Below are 20,316 nucleotides of genomic sequence, written 5' to 3'. Positions count from 1 at the left end.
GCCGCCATCTCCTCGCCCTCCTCAGGGAACGACCGCCCCGCTCCGCCCCGCTGAAGGCGGGGAGGTCACCTCCCGGCAACCCGGCGGCGGCGCGATGGGGTCCCGCCCACCGCTGCCGGCGCAGCGTTAGGAGGGAGGCTGGGTGTAGGCTCCTCCTCTTCCTCTCTCCCCCGCCGCCGGAATGCCGAAGCTCAGCAAGGAGGCCAAGCAGCGGCTGCAGCAGCTCTTCAAGGGCGGCCAGTTCGCCATCCGCTGGGGCTTCATCCCCGTCGTGCTCTACTTAGGTCAGTGGCGAGCGGGGGAGGAAGATGGGGAGGAAGGCCGAGGACGGGGCGGCCGAGGGCGCGCGCCGCCCGCCTTCCCTCCCGCCCGGGCCGTCACTGCCCGCCTGGCAGCGCGCGCTCTGCAGGGCGGGGGAGCAGAAGGACGGGCTCGTGCGTGGGGGAGGGGCGCCCCGCCGCGCTGCTCCCTACCGGGGCCCGCGGCCCTCACCGCGCATGCGCGGCTGGGGGTGGGGTGGGGGAGCGGTGAGGGCCCGGTGTGATGGGATCCGCGGGGTAGAGGGGGGGCTTGCCCTTGGTAGAACTGCTGGGTAGTTTTATTATTATTTTTTTTTCCCCTTTAAAAAGGTTTTTCTGTCCCTCTCCCTTCTCGGAGGCTGTTCCCGCGCTGGGAGCGGGCACTGGGCCTGCCAGCTCGGTGAGGGGAGGGCCGCGGCGGGTCGAGCCCCCCCGGGGTGCGGGCTGAGCATGCACCGGAGCAGCTCAGCAGCAAACGGTGCCGCGGTTTAGTCGTGCTTCGGTGACTGACTGCTTTAGTAGGCTGGCCTGTGTGTCCCTTGCAATAGGGAGTCGGTGTGTGAGGAGGTAGCTGTCTGCGGCCGGGAGCTCTGCTTCGTGGTGCTGAGGGGGCTGCCAGCCACTGGCTGAGGTTAAATTTCCAGCTAGGTACGGGTTATAATCTCTCCCAGAGTGGCGTGGCTCCTGTTCCCAATCTGCTGTGGAGCATTCAGGAGATGCCTTGATGTCATACCTGGTGCCCAGGATGTATTTCGCTTGCTCCTGTTGTGTCGTAGTGGTGCCCAGGCAGCTCCATGGTAGTTCTCCAGTTAAGTTTGGGCTGTGTGCCATCAGCTGTCCTTGTTAAAGAGCCTGACCTACTTAAGATAGGCACGTGTGCAATAGGCGAGTCACTTTTGTTCACTTCTTTTATGACAAGATGTCCCAGGAAGGATGATACCCGTGGTTCATCTGGCTTACTTTCTGCCCCGACTCTGGGCATTTTGGGAAAAGCATCTAAAACAGGCAGGCATCTCTACCTTACATGTAAAGATGAAGGGGGGTTGGGAGCTTGGTGTGTTTACAGTCAAAGCTGATAGGTTGTTTTAATTAGTTGAGGGGAATGCAGTGTCCAGTTTGAAGGGCTTTGATTGTTCACAAAATAGATAACAATCTATCTCTTCAATAGTTACTTATGTACTTTAATAACTACAAGTAAAAGAGGTCACTTCAAGTGCTATGGAAAAAACTAATTAGCAGTATTAGGTTTAAAGTTTAATTACATTTCAATTTTTAGTTTATCAGTTATTTTAATTTGATAATTTTTGGATGGGTATTTCAGCAGTGTTTTGTGATTTAATTTTGCTCTTGCTGAAGTTTTGTTTTGATTTTATTTTTATGAATGTGGGAAGGGATGCCAGTAGAAATTAAATAAGTTGTTTCAAGTCATATAAAGCCATCTTATTGTGTTTAATTATATTGTAATATATGTAAATATGTTATAAACATATTTACATATATATTGCACTCATATCAGAGTACTTAGTATGTTTCTGTTATGTAGCAGTGAGAAACCAAGTTGTAATAGTTTAACTTCATTCCTCCAGAAGATAAGTGTGCTGTTCCACATCTGCATTGCCTCTTTATAAATTTATATCTGCTGTAGTGAAAGGACATTAAGTGTAAGCAGATGGGAGTGGGACATGCAGGTGCCATCTTTGCTTGCCGCAGACATTTGGAGGTGGCACGCACTCGAAGTCTGCAGATTTGGAAGAACTTATTTTCTACTGGGATTACATTTGAATCTGGGAGGGAAGGTGTGATACAGTGGAAGGGCAAGAGGCCACACAGTCCTTGGTGTCACTGATTCAAGGTAAATTTTTGTATTGACCCTAGTGTATGTAAAATACATGTTAAACAACACAGGCAAGGAAACTTCCAGAAGTTTAGGGCTTTTAACTTTCTCTGACAGGCTTTCGAGGTCAGGATGGGATGCTCAGGGGAAGTATGAGGGAGCCTGGTATGTGAATGTGCAATTATAGGTCATTGGTCAGGTTTTGTTTGTTGTATTTTTTTAAACTTGCTTTGAAGTGTCTGTCCCTGTTTTAAGTAGGTAAATTAGACCAGTGCAGTTTTGCTAAACTTGGCTTGCTTATTTAAAAGTACTAGGGGGGAAAAAAGCCAGAAACATTCACACACACAGCGTGTGACTCCTAATACAACTTCATCAATTTTAAAGCAATTTTGCTGGACTGTATGGCAACCAAAGAAAGTGAGTCAGGATGTTTAATAGTCTCAAATCACACAGGGTTATCTTCAAAGAGCTAACCCAGTGCCCGTGAAGCTAATGGAAGCTTTTCCATTAGCCTTCATGGCCTATGTTTCAGGCAAGCTGACTTTAATTATTTATTTCCAATAAATGAGAGAAATAATGTATTTTTCATATAACATCCATTTCTAGATAGCAATTGTAGGAGAGAGTGTGTTGAATAGTGCATGAATTGCATGCTTCCGCTTCAAGACTCTTAGTTTACGGTCCAGCAGGCAAAGATATTTCATACACTGAGCCTTCAATTGCTTCTCTAGCATACATTTGCTTTAGTGGATTGGTATTTGAGTCATTAGCTGGAGATGAACTCTTTGTAATTAATTTTTCATTTTCCTCGGTGTTAGTAGATTGACAAACGTCTTGTTTCTTTGCAAGCTTTAGTACTAGGTAGCTTTTCAAAAAGTGACAGTCAAATTAGAGGATTTTAGGTTTAATTGATTTGACATATAGAATTCTGTCATCCTAAATTGACTGAACTGTTGTTGAAATGTTACTTTTAAGTTCTGCATCAGAAGTCATTGCAGAACATTGCTTGTTAGGCTTAAGATGCTCCTTTATACCAGTTATAGGTGTCACTGTTGGTTCTGCCTTATCAGGTTGCTTTCTGAGCAACGTTTAAAGTCCACGTGTTTGTGTGTGTGTGTGTGGGTATGTATGTTTTAATCTTTGGGGTAGGTAAGTTTCTCCATCTCATGTAGCTAGTTGTCCCTGAATTTTAAGTCATATGAAGATGCGGGTAAGAATGTATTTAAAATTACATATAAAACTGTACACTTTTATTTATTTGCTCTTCTTTCTAACCCTGATAAGAATGTACAACTTTCATTCAGGTTAGTGTACCACTTCGTGAATCACAGTTCTCTGCTCAGAAGGTTTTCTTTCTAATTGCAATGTAATGGGCTGGAATAATTTGGTAGTGATTTAACTACGTAGGAGTCTCCACATACATATTTATATATATGTATGTAATGTATGTTTCACTTCAGGTTTTAAGAGAGGTGCAGATCCTGGAATGCCTGAGCCGACTATCTGGAGGTATGTATCGGTTCCAAATCTACATGCAAACCCAGTGCAGATAGTTACTGGGTTGGGTGTTATCTCTGAACAGCGACAGGTGCAACGATTACTTTCTTCCATTGCTTTTAATTATTTAGGGTGAAAGTATAGCTGGTCATGGTTCTTGTTTCTTTAGAAATGCAAACGAGAAGACAGCAAAACACAAGTTCTTTGGAAGGCCTTTCTCTTAATCTTGCACGGCTTTTAATATATGGGACTTCCTGTTCCTTTTGAGCGGAAGCTGCCCTTCTGATCTGTTGTAGAGCTAGTTTATGCAAGTTTCTGCACGGAGGAATGACTTCTCAGCTTTCTAGCATGAATTTAAAACAAAATCCAATCTCCTTCTGCCTTTGCAAATATGTCAGTAACACTGCATAAAAGCTGTATGAAATAAAGGGCTGTATCCTTCAATATTAGTAATTGTCATGAAGCAAAGGCGTTCGTTCATCTTGCATCTTTTTTGTGGGACTGTTTGTTAGTGCTGCAATGTCATGGCATCAGTAATACTTGAATTCTTGTGGTATTTGAGTTCTGTTGGAGGGCTTGCATGGGTCAAACTAATTAAATTAAAGTTTTGAAGAAAACGTGACTCTCAGTTTTCTTGAAATCACTTTGGTTACTGTGCAGAACCAGGTATTCCTAAGACAAATAATTGCTGGACTGTATTGTTTGCAAAGTCATATATTAACTCTTCTAGCTTCACATAGTTACAGTGTGTAGAAATCTCATTTTTAGGGTTCAGTGATTTAAGGGAGCTACTTTTCACAGTAGAAAATATTTTTTAAAGTGTCAAGATCATGTTACGATGTCAGTAAAATCTGCTGTTGTCTTTAGAACTGACTTGTTGGAGTTGTTTGTTTGCTGACAATGTTTCTATATTTAGCTTCACTAGCATTTTGAGATTTTTTTTTTCTTGGTCTGTTGAGTGTGTCTCTGCACAATGCAAAGTATGTGTTTTGTACCAGAGTGCATGTACATAGATACCAGAAGCATGTGTTTGATCTAATCTGAAGCTTACAGACGCTCTTTTTTCTGAGCACACTCATTTTTCTGAGCACACATTCATACTCTGTAGGCTTAAATTTTATTTTAAAGGGGACATTATTACAGTATTTTGGGGGTTATAGTTTATTCTGTAAATTTACAGGGCTGTTCCTCCAGACTTGTGTTTTACAGATATCTGTTTAAAAACACGTACATGCTGCAAATCTGACTTTCATTTCCTTCCCCCTCACCTTTCAGTCTACTTTGGGGATGAAGGATGTGGCCGTCCTGTTCTAGAACCAGACGATGGACAGAGAAAGTGTCTGAAGATAACGTACATTCCAGAGGATGAGGCGGACACTTACACCAGCTGACTCAATCAGCTTGCTAATGACATAGGTTGTACATACAACAAAATGGAGTTTATATGGACCTAACTTATTTGCATTACAGTGTGATTAAATAAATACAATTTGAATCAATACGCATTGGTTTTAAGTCTTTACATAAGTATAACATAGTAATTTCCTTATTACAGAAAGGATCACCTGTTGTGTGAGGTTGTGTGGTTTTTTTTCTTTTTTTTTTTTCCCCCAAAATATGGTGACAGTTAACCCCCGTATTTGTCCCTGTTGTGATGGTCTTTTGGGTAAAGATTCCTCTTTATTTTCACAGTAACCAGGAAACTGAGGTAATGTTTTAAATACTTCAATATTCTTCCAAGATTTCTTGCCCAAACGTTGGTAAGTGTCTGCAGCTGATCACTGTGCTGACCTGTTTGTTTTGGTTGGTGTTGGTTTTTTTTTTTTTCCTTCCTCTTGGATTTGTTCATTTGTGGATACATTAAGAATTGAGAAATGTAGATGCTTTTTCCTAGCATAATCAGATAGTAAAAAGTATACTTTTCTGCCAAATTTACCTTTAAGCACAGCGTATATTTCTTGTCCTCCCACCTCATCCCAAATTACATGACGAAAGTACTCTCTATGTGTGTGTATGCGTGTATAGTGCTCTTATTGTAAGAGGAAATTATTAATCTGTAACTGAAGGAAGAAAACTAAACAAGATACATGCTTTATTTTTACTCCAGAGTCTTACTCTTCGGAATATTCTTGGTTTGGCTTCAGTTGATTTTCTCCCTTTTAACACTGAAATTCAAGCTCTGAAATGGTGACTGTTTGGTTTCTGTTAAATAGAGGCTGCATTGGGCAGATTGTGGTCTCCTCTCTAGAGCTATACAGGCTAGTTTGATCTGTGCAGTGACTTTAAAAAAATGTTTATTGGCTCCAAATTGTCATTGCAACAAAAGATTTCAGACTGACTTTTTTTTTTAACCCTGAAGATTTTTCAGACAGTTTTACATCAGTGAAATGTTTAAGGACAGGAGATTCTTCAGTTTCTCATCTGCTATGAAAGTTCATGGTAAAATCATAGAATGGTTTGGGTTGGAAGACACCTTAAAGATCATCTAGTTTCTCTGTATTCCTCCCAGTTCTTGCCTCCACCCACTGGGGGAAGATGTTTTTCCCCTTTTCTGACAGATGGACCCCATCAACCCCTGGTAGACCAGGTTTCTCAAAGCGAAATGTTGTGTTTAAGAACAGATGTGATTAGAAAGAAAAAAAAGAAATTACTCAAGAGGAAAAAAAATAAATTGAAATACAAGAATTATGAAGGAAAAAAAAGTGGGAAACATTTATGAGAGCTAATGCAAAACAGCAAGTTCCTTAGATTTAATTAATCATGGTAGTGAAATTAAATCACATGTTATGAAGTAGATTAATAGCTGATGATAATAGACTGCTGACAGGGGAACATAGCAAGGAGTGAATGCAGAACACTTTTCTTGTGACCCTGTATCCTGTTGATACTGCAGCTTTTATAGTGGCCTTTTTCCGATGGTTCTTCAGATTAGTGTAGTCACACATATGTCTTGAATTATGAAAGGACTTCAAATTCTGATCTTTTTATTGCCTGATCCTAATTACAATAGTAAGGAAATAATCTTGGTACTTGATAGTGGCTTTAATTGTGATGATGAGCATTTTTTTTTTCCTGTTGAATCTAGTGGAATAACCTGAGATATTTCCTACTAAGAGACAGAGTATTCAGTGTAAAGTAACTCAGATTTCTCAAAAATCAGAGTGTGCATTTCACAAGGGCATACAATACCCAAAACACCTGCAGAAATGTATTTCATGTGCTGTACTGTGTGTCAGACATTTGGGGATGTGGTTTGTGGGTCTTAACCACCACGATTGCTCTGGCTGCTTTCCAAGAATAGTAGTATTTGGCAAGAGGTAGAGAAATAGGGAAGTGTTCTTGTCTTTCTTTAAAACTTTTACATAAACGTGGATGTATCAAGCACAGACCAGATTTTGTGACCTCACCATCCTGAAAATTTCCCTTAAAAAATTGTTGTAGTTCAGGTTTTTTTCAAAGACTTTGAAATTATTGGGTAAACTTTGCTTATGCAATTCTTACTTTTAAAATTTCACTTAAAGCGGTTTGGATAGCAGATTTTTGGTAATTCACTACTATTGTGTAAATAAGTGAAATTATTATTCTCTTTTAAAAAAAAAATGTTTCAGGAAAGTCATTAGTATAGAATCTTTGGAGTCTCACATTGAGGAAAAAGTATCTTTCATATTACATTCAAGTCAGGTGAAATTGAACGCCAGTATGTACTATAACATTTTTAACTTGTACAGCCAGAGAGTGTTTCGTTCAGGATAGCTCTCTCTCTCTGTAACTAAAGGATGAAACTCCATAAATAAACACTTTGTTTTTCACCCTGAAAAAAACCAGAATAAACATTAATCATAACTCTTGGTAATTAATTGTAAGGTAGCAAAAAATGGAATCAGAGAAAATTATTTTTCAAGTTTAAAAATGAAGGAATCTTTGGTAGTAATGTCTTGAAATTACTTTGCAGTTATTGTCATTTTCACAAAATTCAGATGTGCTTATCAGAGCAGATCAATGTTCTGTGAAGTTAAACTGATACGTTAAACCGATTCCTATGAACAATCTTCATTCCTTAAAATAACTTCAGCAAATATGCTAGTGGTTTTTTTGGGGGTTTTTTTTTTTGGTTTTTTTTTTTTTGGTAGTGCTAAGGGAAAGAGGACAGCTCTCTGAAGTCAAGTGGAGGGTCTCTCATGTTTCTCAGGGCTGTGATCTAGGGACTTGAAGTTAGGTGTTACTTGTTCCAAGAGTTTTAATCTTTAATTCTTGCTTTTCCGTCTTTCTCCCAGTAAAGCTTGAGAAAGTTTTATTTTCTTGTTGGATGGGAGACACTTAAAAAAGAATGAACGTGAGCTCCCCTGTGCTTGACTATATTGATCGCTGTCAAGTGAATCGGTGGCTTCTGCAGCCAAGTGTGGATTCTTTCCTGTAGTGGGGTTTGTGATGCAGTCCTGCGGGACCACATATGGACTCTTGATGTTGGAATAAAGTTGATGAGTCTAGTTTACTGAAAATCAAGCTGTGACTTTTACAGCTGAGCTCAAGGCTACAGTCTGAGATGTGTGAAATAAAATCATTGATGCCTTCCTGTGTGCTGGAAGGTACTGACTTTGAGGTATCTTCATCTAATCTTACCTGGAGATAGGGATTGTGTGGCTGTGTGCCTTATATCTGCAAAGTGGAGGTGGAGTGTGATTGTGGTTGCCTTAGTGTTGGGGAAATACCCAGGTAGGAGGCTGTCCCTGGAGCCTCTTGTACCTTGCGACAAACAATTGTGCAAGGGGATGAGTGGAATGTTTCCACCTGTTCCTCTCTTAAGAAGATCAAAGGTTGCCATGGTTCTCAGCTCACTGTTGCTGGCCAAAAGAAAGGCATCTTGAGGAATTTAATGCAAGAAGAATGCCCCATTCTCCATCTGGAGTGACCTGCAGTCCCATGCTCATGGTCTTTTCATATCAGGAAGGCAACATTTCTCCTTGTCAGAAGGTGCTGGTTGGCATCTCTGCCTCCTCCCATGAGTGTGACAATGGCAGCAATGGCTTCCGTTTGGTCTCCAGGGAGGGTATCTGCGCACAAGCGATTGTCCTTAACCCAGGACTGAAGAAACGGGCTATTTCTCCTCCAGCCAGATTGTGTGTGAAATACTAGGAAAGCGTCAGGAGATCCTGATGGGCAAGGAGCAATATGGTATCCTGTCTTCTGAATACCTTGTTCACCAGTGCACTGACCACAACACCTGCTGGTGGTTTTACCATTCAAGAATAATTTCTATATTTTTGATCATTTCTGTATTTTCTTAAAACTGCCTCTCCCATCATTGTATTCAACTGAAGTCAGAAGATCAGTTATGACCTGGTACCATCAGGTAATTGTGATGTGCAGCAACTCCAGCCCTCAGTTTTGACAGCCCCTTTGGCAAAGCATCTTCTGCAAGCTTGGCTCTGAGGAGCTGCCCTCGGGTGTGGACATAGGAGACAAAGACATTGGGATAAGAGACAGGGAGGAAGGGAGAAAGTTAGGGTCCTAAAAAGAGAACAGAGACAAGGAGGTTGGTCAGAAGAAGAATAAAAAGTAGGAAAAAAGGACAAGGTTTTTCAAAGGTGAAAACGAAGTAAGAAGTGAGAAAAAGGCGTGCACATCAGGGAAGGTGTCAGAGCCCTGTGATACTTGGTGTGTGATGCTGAGGGACTCTTCTGAGTTTGCTGGGTTTTTTAGTCTTGGTGTGTGGACTGGGGATCTCCTGGAAGCAGGATGTGAAAAACTCTGCCTCACTAAGTGTGAGAATAATAATAATAAAAAAAAGATACCTGGCTTCTGGTATAAATTTATTCTTAATAAGTTAATCTACAAAGGAGCCTACCTTTTTGCTCCAAAAACTCTTCAAGGACTGGCCAAAGGTAAAAATAAAGCCGATAGAAACTTCGGAAGAGGTATTTAATTCTGCTACAAATTCCTGGTGTAGACACAGCTGGTATAAAGTCACTGTACTGTATCTCATCACAGTTATAAAACAGGGGATATGTGCTTTTTTCTTTAATTCATCAGCAAAACTCACATTGGCTTAAGCCTGTAGCTTTCAAATGTGAGAACTCTGCAAACCAAAGCAATGTTTGTAATTTTGTCACAACTGGTCTCTGTGTTGGCAGTGCATAAAACATGTCCTTCACTTCTTTGTAAGGCTGTCGTACAAAATGTAGATAACAAAGTGCTTCTTAAGATGTATTTCTACTGCATGGTGTTGTAAGTGAAGAGAGATTTAATATATCATTTTTTTTATCAGGAGAAATGGTTAAAGCAAACTATACACCCTGGATGTTTTTGGAAATACCTTGTTATAGACTTGGAATTTAAACTATGATGATACTGATGATATATTTGGAAATAAAAACTCATTACATCTTTTCTCACCACAGGAGTAGAGACCACATCCTGGTTAAATGTCATATGACTAATTTAATTTTTACAAGTGACTGCTTAATTGCAATTTCTAAATACTTTTCCATGATGGTGTGCAATGCAATAGCTGTTTCTTGGTTAAGCTTGTGGGCTACGCGCATTGTTTCTCGGTTATGTTTGTGTTAATTCAGGATTCGGGGATAAGTAGGGCAGAGGGGATGCTTATCTGCCAAGCAGAAAAGGGTGTTTGCTCTCATACTTCCTTCTGATTAAGAAATCAGTTCCAAGTTTCCACCGAAAATAAGAAGTTAGAGCAACTGCAAAGCAGGGAGTAGTTATTAGCCTAGGAAGAGAGAGAAGCCTGGATTTCCAATTATGTTCCAATTCTTTTTCTCAGGATTCACTTTATTCTCCTAGACGTGTGCCCAATGGTGCAATTTGTGACAGCGCAACTTGAAAGCAGTCCCTTTCCAGCCAGGCTAGAAGATTGCCTGTACATCTGCCTTTGTCCCAAATGGTTTCTTTGCTAACAGACTGTTTTCTTACATAGCCCTGTCCCAGGTCATGTGCTGTACGATTAGGAGGGGTATAGGTCTCACAATTTGAGGGACATCTTTGAACTTTATCATAACTGTTAACATGTGCTAATGTGGGATCCACAGGCATAGTCAATGTATGGTCCCTTTTCCTTTATATGTCCTCCTAGATTGTTAGTAGAAGAGGAGACAAAGGCTATTGCTGTGCGGTGATGACATGGCAGGTAGGTTTTCTCTTGAGCTGAGAACAGGACTTTGAGCTTTCCCTAAGTGACTTTACTTCTTTGTATGTGTGTAACAACTCTTAAGTGATTCTTTCAGGTAATAAAACTATTAATATAATTTCTTATACATCATATTGTCCCTATTTCTATGGTACAGAATGTAGAACTGTATCTGTAATACGTAAGTTCAAGGGGATAAAGAAACAACTAATCATGAATACATTTGCTGTTAGTGAAACCAGTCAGAATTATGCACTCGGTGCAGATAAAATGGAGTGAAATCTTGAAAATGCTGTGTTAGTAAGCACTGTCTGGTAGAAGTAAATATGGCAGGGCAAATAAAATCTTAGTTTTCTGAATTTGAAGATTAATGTTTAATTTTTTTTAAATAGATTTTTTCTCATGAAAGATTGAATCTTTTTAGATTCTGGTCACTGAATAGATTTGCGGATTGCAAAATTTCTGTAGCGTGTTATCTGATGACACCACCAAAGTCAGTCTTGAAAGTATACCAAATCTTGGTATAATGTGTTTAGATTCCAGAAATTGGTTATTCTTGTTAAGAGTTCAGGGAGGAAATGGTATTTTAGTGGTGGAGCCTGCAGAGGTTGCATTTTCTGGAGTTGAGGGGGTGGGTTTTGGTTTTCGTCTTATCAGAAAGAAGAAGGAAATTCACTGAGAGAGATCAGAACTTGTCGAATCATTTGATTCGAGAAAGCTTCCCATCCAGAATCACAAAGTTGGTAGCAATGTGTGTGTATATACATATATATATATATATATATATATATATAAGTTTGGCAGCACTTCTTGACCATTAGGGTCTGACTTTGATGTATACCATTGTATGCTTACCTTTCCGCCATTTTATCTTTTAAATTGAATGCAGAAAAGAAATGTTAGAAATAACAGTGGCAAACTGAGGGTGAAGTTTCCCATCAAGTGAAGCTGATCTAATGGCTCGTTACCGCTGAAAAGTGCTCCTGCTTCCCTTGCTTCACTGGTGGTGTAACTCTTCTATCTCTTGTAGCATCAGTTCTGTCTTGACTTGCCATCAGCCGTTAATAAAACCTCTGAAGGTACTAGAGATGCAGGTAGTCTCTTTCAAGTAGCTGCTGTTCTTTCCAGCCAAATTTAGCGTTTACATGAGTACATAAGCTTACTGGGCAAGGGATGGTACTGCAACCTGTGAAGTGGATCAGTCTGAAATGTTTTCCTTTTTTTTTTTTTTTTTTTAAAAAAAAAAAGTTTCTTGCACATCTTATGAAAAAGTGTGGTTAAAAATAGAAAAATGATACTTCAGAGACTGTCATTGCAAAAAAAATTTAAGTAATGCTGCATTACAGATTACTTTAGTATTAGATTGCATTCTATCTTTAATTTTTTTTTCCTCTCTTGTCTAGCATTTTATTGTCATGTCCACAGCACCGAGGAGTATTTTGTTTCTCACTGTCTTTTAATGCTGTGGGCTTTTTCTTGCATACTGTAGAGTCTATGCGTGCTTGTTAACACAGCTTTACCCTCATCCTGCATTGGGAAAGCAATTTCAGGACAAAGTGAGTTAGTAATCTGTTGAGCATTCTGAAATCTCTGAGTGAGGTTAACGAGGAGGGACGTGATGCAAGCATGGGGAAGGGCTAGCTGGGATCTGCAGGGAGAAGCTGGTCCTGTACAGCAGCAGCCAAAATGCTGTTTTGCTGGATAGTTTCCTAGGTTTTTTTACGAGTTATTAACAGTTCTTTTTGAGTTTGGGGTTTGTTTTGCCTTGCTCAGTGAGTTAGCTGTCAGTTAGGAGAAGCTCTCTTCAATAGAAGCATTAAGGTATTTCATTGTTGCTAGAAGTAGCGTAGTTATTTTTGAAGATTGATTTATAAGAATCAGGAATGCTCATTTTTATTGTTCTGCAACTAAAATAAATGTCCATGTGTGTTTATGGATTGTTGTAAAATCTATTTTGCTGTTTTGCTAAACTTGATGCTTTCTACACAGCGAACGATGTGTAGATGATAAGTTGGTTCATTTGAGAGGCTTCATAATGTGCTCAACAGTGTTTAGTTCTCCTCTGACTTCCATATGAATTCCCCACCACGAGTCTCCACATGCCACAGACACCAGTGTACGCAGATTTTGGCAAGTGGTGCTTATCCTGGGGACAGTCCCTGAAGTTGGCACAGCAACAGCAAAATGGTGACCGGCAAGGCAGCTGCTGCATTGACGTACCCTGAGAATTGCGAGTGGCTGTGCAGAAGCCACAGGTAAAATAATGGCAGCTCAGCGTTAGCAACATCTGTCACCCCAGGAAGGGCTTGAAGTTGACCTCCCCTCCCAGCAAGCAGTGATCTTTGCTCACCTTCTACATCCTAAAATGTAGTAGCGTTTACGTCTTTACTAGAATAGGGGACAACCTGGGGCAGCCACGAGCTGAAGGGTGCCGGTGGGAAGTGTGGACACTTGTCTAACAGTTGCGTGAGCTTTCAGCACCATGTATGTTAGATGCCTCCTGAATTCTAGGAGGAAATAAGTGAATTTATCTAGTTGCAGTGTATATAGCAACTAATGGTGATCTCGAGCAACCGCTCGCTACTGGGAGAGGTGAGACCAGGAGATGCCTTTCTTTTTGGTCTGTCTGTCTTTTCTTCTTTTCCTCCCCTTCCCTCTGTTCTCACATAGTAATAAAGTTCTTACAAGGTCCAATGTAGGATCCACATTTGGGTCTCATAGCTATTATAGACACAATAAGGGCCAGAATGGTCTCTAACCAAATGGTCACTAAGAAAATCTCTGTAAAGGTAAACTGTGAAAAAGTCAGACCAGGCTTTCCTATGTCTCCTGGAGCACATGCCAGGACAGCTAAAGCAGGATCTTGCGTGTTGCGAGAGAACTCCATTCACCATAAATCTTCAAAGAGACCACCTTGAGCTCTCCTCATTCCTTCTTGGGATGTTGCACAACTCAAGATGTTGATTTTACCACATTGGACAAAGCTGTGGTTTGGTTTGAGCCTCTGAGATGCCGGCTCTGGGTGAACTGGTCACTGTCATGTCATCCCCAGTGGTGGAATGTGTGGGTGGACGACCAGATCGCTCAGAGGACGAGGAGAATTTACTGACGTCCTTATCCAAATTCCAGAGCTTGCCTTTCATCCCCACCACTTTGCCCATGAAAGAGAGGGTAATTAATGTTCCACTACTTGTAGGGACAAAGCTCGAGGGGTCCTGCAGCCTGCATCCCTTCTGTGGGCTGTGAATTCCTCTGTGTTTGCGTATACGAGGTACCTGCACAGCCATGATGAAGCAGATGATACAGCTAAGGAACGTTTCAGTGGTTTGGTACTCGGGCTAAGGACGTGTTCTTTTTGTTTTTCTCTACAGTATTCACGAATTTGCATTTGTTATGTGGCTTGGCCATGCTAGTGCAATATAAATGACAGACAAATGCATGAGATCGTCAGCAGGCATTGACATCTCAGCAGCAGTACATTGATTTGTATCACCTAAGGAAAGAACCTAAGACTTTTTTTTTTTTTCTTTTCCTTCCCTGCTTCTTGGGTGAGAGGGGAGAGATTTTTTAATCAAACTTGGAAAATTCCCATGGATGACAGCAATAAGTCTAATCAGATGACAGTATTCTTGTCAAACCTGTTAATTTAGTATCTTAGCGTTTTATTAGTTTAAAAGGGATTGCTGGACTTGTAATTTCTTTTAAGCAGATGCTTACAATTTTATGGAGTGTTGTTTATTAAATATAGGGAACTTATTGTTCATTCATTTCTCAAGAGCAACGATGCTTTATTGTGTTCATTCTGAAGTGCCATATTCAGTGCATCTGGTTCCTTTATGTCCCATTTAAAAAAATATATGTTGATCAAGCTGTCTGTGTATATCTGTGTGTGTGCTATGTAGATAACTGACCTAATTATACAGACAAAATTTAAATTTTTGAAAATGGTTATTTTGATAATTGTTGGTATTAAAAATTGGATACATTAGAGTTCCTTAGTCTTAATTAAAGTTCAAATAGGTTAAACAGGTTTTTTTTAATCAGCTTTTATTTGTTCTAAAAATATAAATAAGTCATAAATACCATCTCAAATATTTTAAAAGCATAAGTTATACAACAATTTTTCTGGCTTCTGAAAATATTTTTTTTGTCGAATACATATGAAATAAGTTGATATTCTGAATAGTTCCACTAGAAATGAAATAAAATAGGTCCTTTGTTTAAATTATTTCTAAATATTGAAAATATAAATAGAAAACTATTAGAAATGAATAAATATTTAAAATACAATAAATAAGTTCCTAGAAGGAAACAAGAATATATAGAAATGCAAATCATTGTTACTATTTCTGGTTCTTAAAACAGAACAACACTGTCTTCTGCCACATGACAGATTTCTAACAAAGGATTGTGCCTGAATTAAAACATTCAGGCACTGAAACTCCTGGTGTATATCAAATAGCGAATGGCCCTCACGGTTTTCTCCATAAACGAAGTATAGTCTCGGAGGATGAGGTGGATGGTGATTTTCTCTATCCAGGCCTTACTGGACCTCAGCTTTGTGCGGATGGATTCCTGGGTAGCCAAGTCTGGGATGATCACTTCATCGGGATTGATCACCTGTGAAAAAGACAATATTAGGGCGTCCCGGTTAAAACATTGTCATTGAGGTTGTTGGAGAGCATCGATTTAGATGTATAATACAGTCCTGCCCAGCTGCATATCCACTCTTTCCATACTGCAGACGAGAGACCTCCCTGGGACCTGTGCTTGCCTACAGCCCTGCTTCTGCAGTGGGGTTTGAGGTACGTCGGCACCTGCTACGATTACTGCAGAAGTGTCGGAGGTTCTCATCTGATCTGTGCCATTTGTTGGGGTCTAACGTGCTGCACTGAGCAGATCCATACACCTCTCCTGCTACCTGCCGATTGCCTGGTTAGCTGGGGAGATGCTGAACCTGATTTGTCCTAACCCGTACAGGCTGCTACATCCTGAGTCCTAAGTTAATTAGATGACATTGGCATACTCTCACGTTTTGTAATAATTAACAGTTTCTAAAGATGCCAAACTTGTTTAGCTGCTTAACTCTTACTTTCCAGGCATTTAGGCACATGGCAGACTGTCACCAGCTTTCACTGGTGTGTGGGATCCTAACAGCCAGAAGAGTGAAAGGAGCTATGCACACAATGCTGACTGACTGCGCTGGGCACCTGGTACCCAAATGCCTTTTACGAACTTGTCCCACGAAGTGGGTAGGTGACTTCTGAAAATGGGAGTCGCTCACCCAAATCATGGAGCTGTTTTAGATGATTTGGGGTCTTGAAGTCTAACAATAAAAACAATAAAGTATCTATTTCATCCTTGTTTTAGTATCTACCCTTTAACAAGTGACAAAAGCATGTGCACCTCCTTCTGGAACTTTTTTTTTTTGTTAAATTCACTAAGATAATGAATATTCTTTCTGTCCAGACTACTTGGAAGTAGATTCTGATCAAACACCCAGTTACTGGTATACCTAGCTCCTTGTTATGTGTTATAAAGGTTTATATCTAGATATCCAGACAGGTATCGTGCTGATGGATCTGCCTGACCACAAGTGACAGATTCTGTCCCTTCTCTCCTTGCCTTAAACAGCAGATAGACCTCTCTCATAAAGAAGAATTTCCAACCTGGAGATCAAGAGTCCTCTTTTTCTCAAAATCCCTGTAGTTTCTATAACTACAGGTTTTGCTTTTGACTGTTGTGTTTAACTCTGCCTGTTGCAATGACCTCGATCTTTCTAATTTTCAAAAAGGGCTAGTCTTCCCCAGTTATGAAACAAATTTTCTACAAACTAATATATCAAGTTGGAAGCCAGCAGTCAGTTGCTGTCCTAGAACAGGACTATTCTTCTTAGCTAGTACAGTGTGAAAAAGCAGGTCAGGTCCCTTTCACTTAAAGAATGATGGACATAAATAAATATATTAGGACAGATATGGCAAACACACAATGGGCTTTTCAAAGGTCGAAAAAACACCTTGAAGGAAATAATGCCCTGAGATCTCTGCAGTCCTTACTCACCTGGGTGGTTCTTACTCAGGCAAATAGTTTCCCTGATGACAAAGGAAGTATTCATGTTAAGGGTTATTAACGTGAGTAAGAACTGCAGGAATGAAGTGAATTTTTGAAGTGTGATCTTTCAGAGCTTTCCAAACCATAGAAAACGACTGTCAGAAGTGACTAGCATTTAGTTTATTGAATCAAAAGAGAATTGAGTGTTTGCAAAGAAGGAAGATTTTTTTTTTTTTTTCATGATGACTGCAAGTGAAAAGTGTGCTTTTCAATAGGTGGCACCTTTTATTTAATTACGTTATTAACTTATGTTCTGAATTAAATTGCCTTTCTTGATTTTTAAGGTACTGATATCTCAATATACCATACAGCTTGGCTTAAAAGTTTGGTTTGGAGAGTTTTAAAGATTAACAATATTGTAAAAACATGTTTGCTTTTATTTATATGAGTTTAAAAAAAAAAGTTACTTATTTCTACTTCTCAGGAGGTTGCAACGTTAGAAGGCTTGGACTAAATTGCAGTTTTGCAATTAGGAACAAACTCACTGAGAAATCTTACTTCTATCAGCCAGGCAGCATTAGTATATTTTTCTCTTAGAACAATATGACACATTTAATTGTCCGTTTGGAAATTAGAAATAACAATGGAAAGTAGGAAGAAGAGTTGTTTCTTTAAGAAGCAAACCCAAAACCTCGTAAAACCTGTAAGTTAGTCGTAAAGGTAAGTATCTGAGCATAGGGAACCATCACCTGTTTCCGCTGAGAGAAATGAAAGCAGAAAACGTTCAGCTTCACAGAGCATCCTATTTCTCTGACTACACATCAGTGCTAAACCATAACAATTATCAGAGTGAGTTTAAAACCAACTCACCATCTGCCTTAGGGTGTGCGCCAGGTGCCCTGTGCCATAGTACAGCGATTCGACGTTTTGCTTTTCGCTAGTGAAAGTTTCTTGTATGTATTCAAGGTATGTCTGGAACTTATAAAGCCCGCTGGAGATTTTCGTCAAGCATTTATCCTGAAGTGAGAGAAGTGTGAGATGGTCACTTACAGCTCAGAAATGCCTCGATTGCAAAATAAAAAATACCCGCCCACAGCACAGGTAAGCAGATGATGCTTATGGAGAGAGCGCAGGTCTGTGCCGTGCCAAAGCCGGCGCAAATCTTTAGGTTGCGTTCCACAGTTATTTGAAGCAGGCAAAAAAGCACTGCTGGATTTATTGCCCCAGGTATAGAGGGTTAGATGAGAGAGGAGAGCGGTTCCTTGCCTCAGTGAAGCCGGTGAGCAGACACCCATCTGCCTCCGTCAGCTTGGGGAGGTTGAGGTTGTTCTGGACAAGCATTTCCATGCTGTTCTGGCAGACGGTAAACTTCTCGCACATCTGGGGAGAGACACCGAGAGGTTTCATCGCACCTTGTCCGCAGCCAAGCTGGGTGCGTGTGAGGGGTGCGAGCCCCTCAGGCCACCCCTCACCCCCAAACCCCCGAGCCCCGGTACCCACCTCCTCCTGCAGCTGGGTCGCCCGGGTGTGCAGCAGCCGGGCCAGCCGCAGGCTATCGGACAGCGCCGCCCGCCGCCCCGCCGCCTCCTCCGGCTCGGCCTCCCCCGAGGAGTCGGCGACGGCGGCCAGCGGGGCGGCGGCGGCCGGCGACAGCAGCAGCAGGAGAAGCAGCAGCAGCAGCGGCGGGGAGACGGCGGCGGCGGCGGCGTGGTCACGGTCACAACCCCGGGGAAACGACATGGTGAGGCTTCTCGGCTCCGGCCCCTTCTCCTCGGCGAGGCTGAATGAGCTCCGGGCATCCCTGAACGTGTATTTATCGAGGGGGCTTCGAGATTATTCATGGCCCGGGAAAATCCGGCATGAGAACACGGGGGTGTGTGCGCGGCGGAGCGCGCCGGGCTTGACACAGCGCTCGCCCCGTCCGAGCGTCGCGGGATTGTGAAACGGGGCCGGGGGGGGCGGCCGGGGGGGGCGGGCGGGGGGGAGGGGGCAGGCGAGAGCGGCCGGCGGGAGCGTGAAGTCATCCCGCACCGTAACTCCTTGAGGCCGGGCTACCCCCGCCCCCCGTCATCCCCCAATCCCCCCGCCACTGGCTCACCCATGGGGCCGGGGGTCGGGGTCGGGGTCGGAGGAGCCCGGTCCCGCTGCCAGCAGCCTCTGAGCCTGCCAGCTCCAACTGCCCAGAAAGTCTAGGACATCACACCTACCTACCTACCTACTTGATATATTGTATACATTTTAATACTTTAAATAAGATTTAAAGTTTTATAAGTTTATTTTATTACGTATATCTTGCTATTTTAGCTATTTTATTATTTATATGTGTGAAACTAAATGCGCCTGTTCTGTTGCTGGGCACATATGAGTCCTAACTCGCCTCTCTCCCTGTAAACTACGTATAAGCAGGATGAAATACATCACACACTTTAAATGGAGAGGGAAGGGACCAAAGGCAGCTCCTGCGGCTGGGAAGGGAGGGTGGCTGCAGGAAACCTGCAGGAAATGCCAGGCCCTGTTATCTGCTGCCTTATCTCCTTCTGCCTACCTGGGAGGTGCAATGGGAATTTTCACCTTTCGCAGAGGGACTCCTCACCCAGGGCACGCGTACCCATTTGGCTCAAGCATGTAGAGCGTGGCCTGAGTCAAACTGTGCAAGGCATGCTGACATTGAGCTTTTGGAATGTCTTGAACTGATTTTGGCCAAAGTGACTTTTTTTTTAAGTTAAATGAGTGCTGTTTGCTCATGTAAGGAAGACCAGAGAAAAGCCGTACTCTGCTGCAGGAAGTGCTAACACGGGGGTGCAGAGGGTGGAGAGCAGAACTTGGAGCACAAGAGAGATGATAGAGAGAAGATAACGTGACTGAACTTGAGTGTCCTCATTTGGACTCTCCTTTTTTAAAAAAACAGCCGTTAATCAATTTTTCACAAACAGCCTGGATAGAGAGCCTGAGGAAAGAAGCAGGGTACTACTGTTGTTTTTTTTTATTTAATGTCCCGTTCTGCCAGTAGCAGAAAGGCAGCTGTGGTAATTTTGTCCAGTGGAGAGATACCAGGGCTGAACTGCAAGTGTGAGTGCGCGATTTTCAGCAGCAGCAATCCATCTGGGCCGCGTGCCCTGAGCGTGGCCAAGGGGAGCCCTAGCAGTGACCTTCTGCAACGTTTGCTCTCCCTTACCAGGCTGGCGGCGTTAGGTGTAAGAATAAAGCATGCCACTGACGGTATGTTTGACTAGCATCACATTAAAAGATCTGATTGTGAGGTGCCAAAGGATTAAAACAGCCAGACCAGATCAGCTCAGTGCTCCTGACAAGCCGAGTATTTGCCTTTTGATAACCATCAGGGGCAGGTACGGCAGGGACGGGAACTCCTGCCTCCCTCTCTTTCCATTCGGGATAGCACGTGGACATACGTGTCTCAGAGCGGGATTTCCTTGCGCTGCCAGGCGGCTCACAGGCTGTTCACAACCGAACTTTTCCTTTACCTAACCCAAGTG

At 42.0% G+C, this 20,316-nt stretch overlaps 2 protein-coding genes across 2 annotated transcripts; one reads left to right on the top strand and one right to left on the bottom strand.

Annotated features, from left to right (window-relative positions):
- Positions 1–115: 115 nt before the first annotated feature.
- On the top strand, positions 116–5,129 carry TOMM7 (translocase of outer mitochondrial membrane 7). The gene is made up of 3 exons (XM_086742504.1): positions 116–284; positions 3,594–3,642; positions 4,906–5,129. Exons 1-3 carry the CDS (start codon positions 182–184, stop codon positions 4,919–4,921), a joined length of 168 nt encoding a protein of 55 aa, XP_086598630.1. The 5' UTR covers positions 116–181; the 3' UTR covers positions 4,922–5,129.
- Positions 5,130–14,960: 9,831 nt separating this feature from the next.
- On the bottom strand, positions 14,961–18,562 carry IL6 (interleukin 6). The gene is made up of 4 exons (XM_086740391.1): positions 18,323–18,562; positions 18,089–18,202; positions 17,693–17,839; positions 14,961–15,391 (listed from the first exon to the last, which is right to left on the bottom strand). The coding sequence occupies exons 1-4, from the start codon at positions 18,560–18,562 to the stop codon at positions 15,200–15,202; spliced, it is 693 nt and encodes a 230-aa protein (XP_086596517.1). The 3' UTR covers positions 14,961–15,199.
- Positions 18,563–20,316: the final 1,754 nt, after the last annotated feature.

The sequence above is a fragment of the Chlamydotis macqueenii genome, chromosome 2 (assembly GCF_036417535.1).
Source record: "Chlamydotis macqueenii isolate bChlMac1 chromosome 2, bChlMac1.mat, whole genome shotgun sequence".
In the NCBI taxonomy this organism is placed as follows: Eukaryota; Metazoa; Chordata; class Aves; order Otidiformes; family Otididae; genus Chlamydotis; species Chlamydotis macqueenii.
The sequence above is the reverse complement of the archived record's forward strand: the minus strand, read 5'-3'. Positions and strand labels throughout refer to the sequence as shown.

Coding starts and splice junctions, on each gene's coding strand:
- TOMM7 (XM_086742504.1), top strand. CDS start 182: ATGCCGAAGCTCAGCAAGGAGGCCAAGCAGCGGCTGCAGCAGCTCTTC. Junction 285..3,593: donor CCCCGTCGTGCTCTACTTAG/GTCAGTGGCGAG, acceptor GTTTCACTTCAG/GTTTTAAGAGAGGTGCAGAT.
- IL6 (XM_086740391.1), bottom strand. CDS start 18,562: ATGTCGTTTCCCCGGGGTTGTGACCGTGACCACGCCGCCGCCGCCGCC. Junction 18,203..18,322: donor CGACCCAGCTGCAGGAGGAG/GTGGGTACCGGG, acceptor GTCTCTCCCCAG/ATGTGCGAGAAGTTTACCGT. Junction 17,840..18,088: donor TGCTCACCGGCTTCACTGAG/GCAAGGAACCGC, acceptor CTCTCACTTCAG/GATAAATGCTTGACGAAAAT.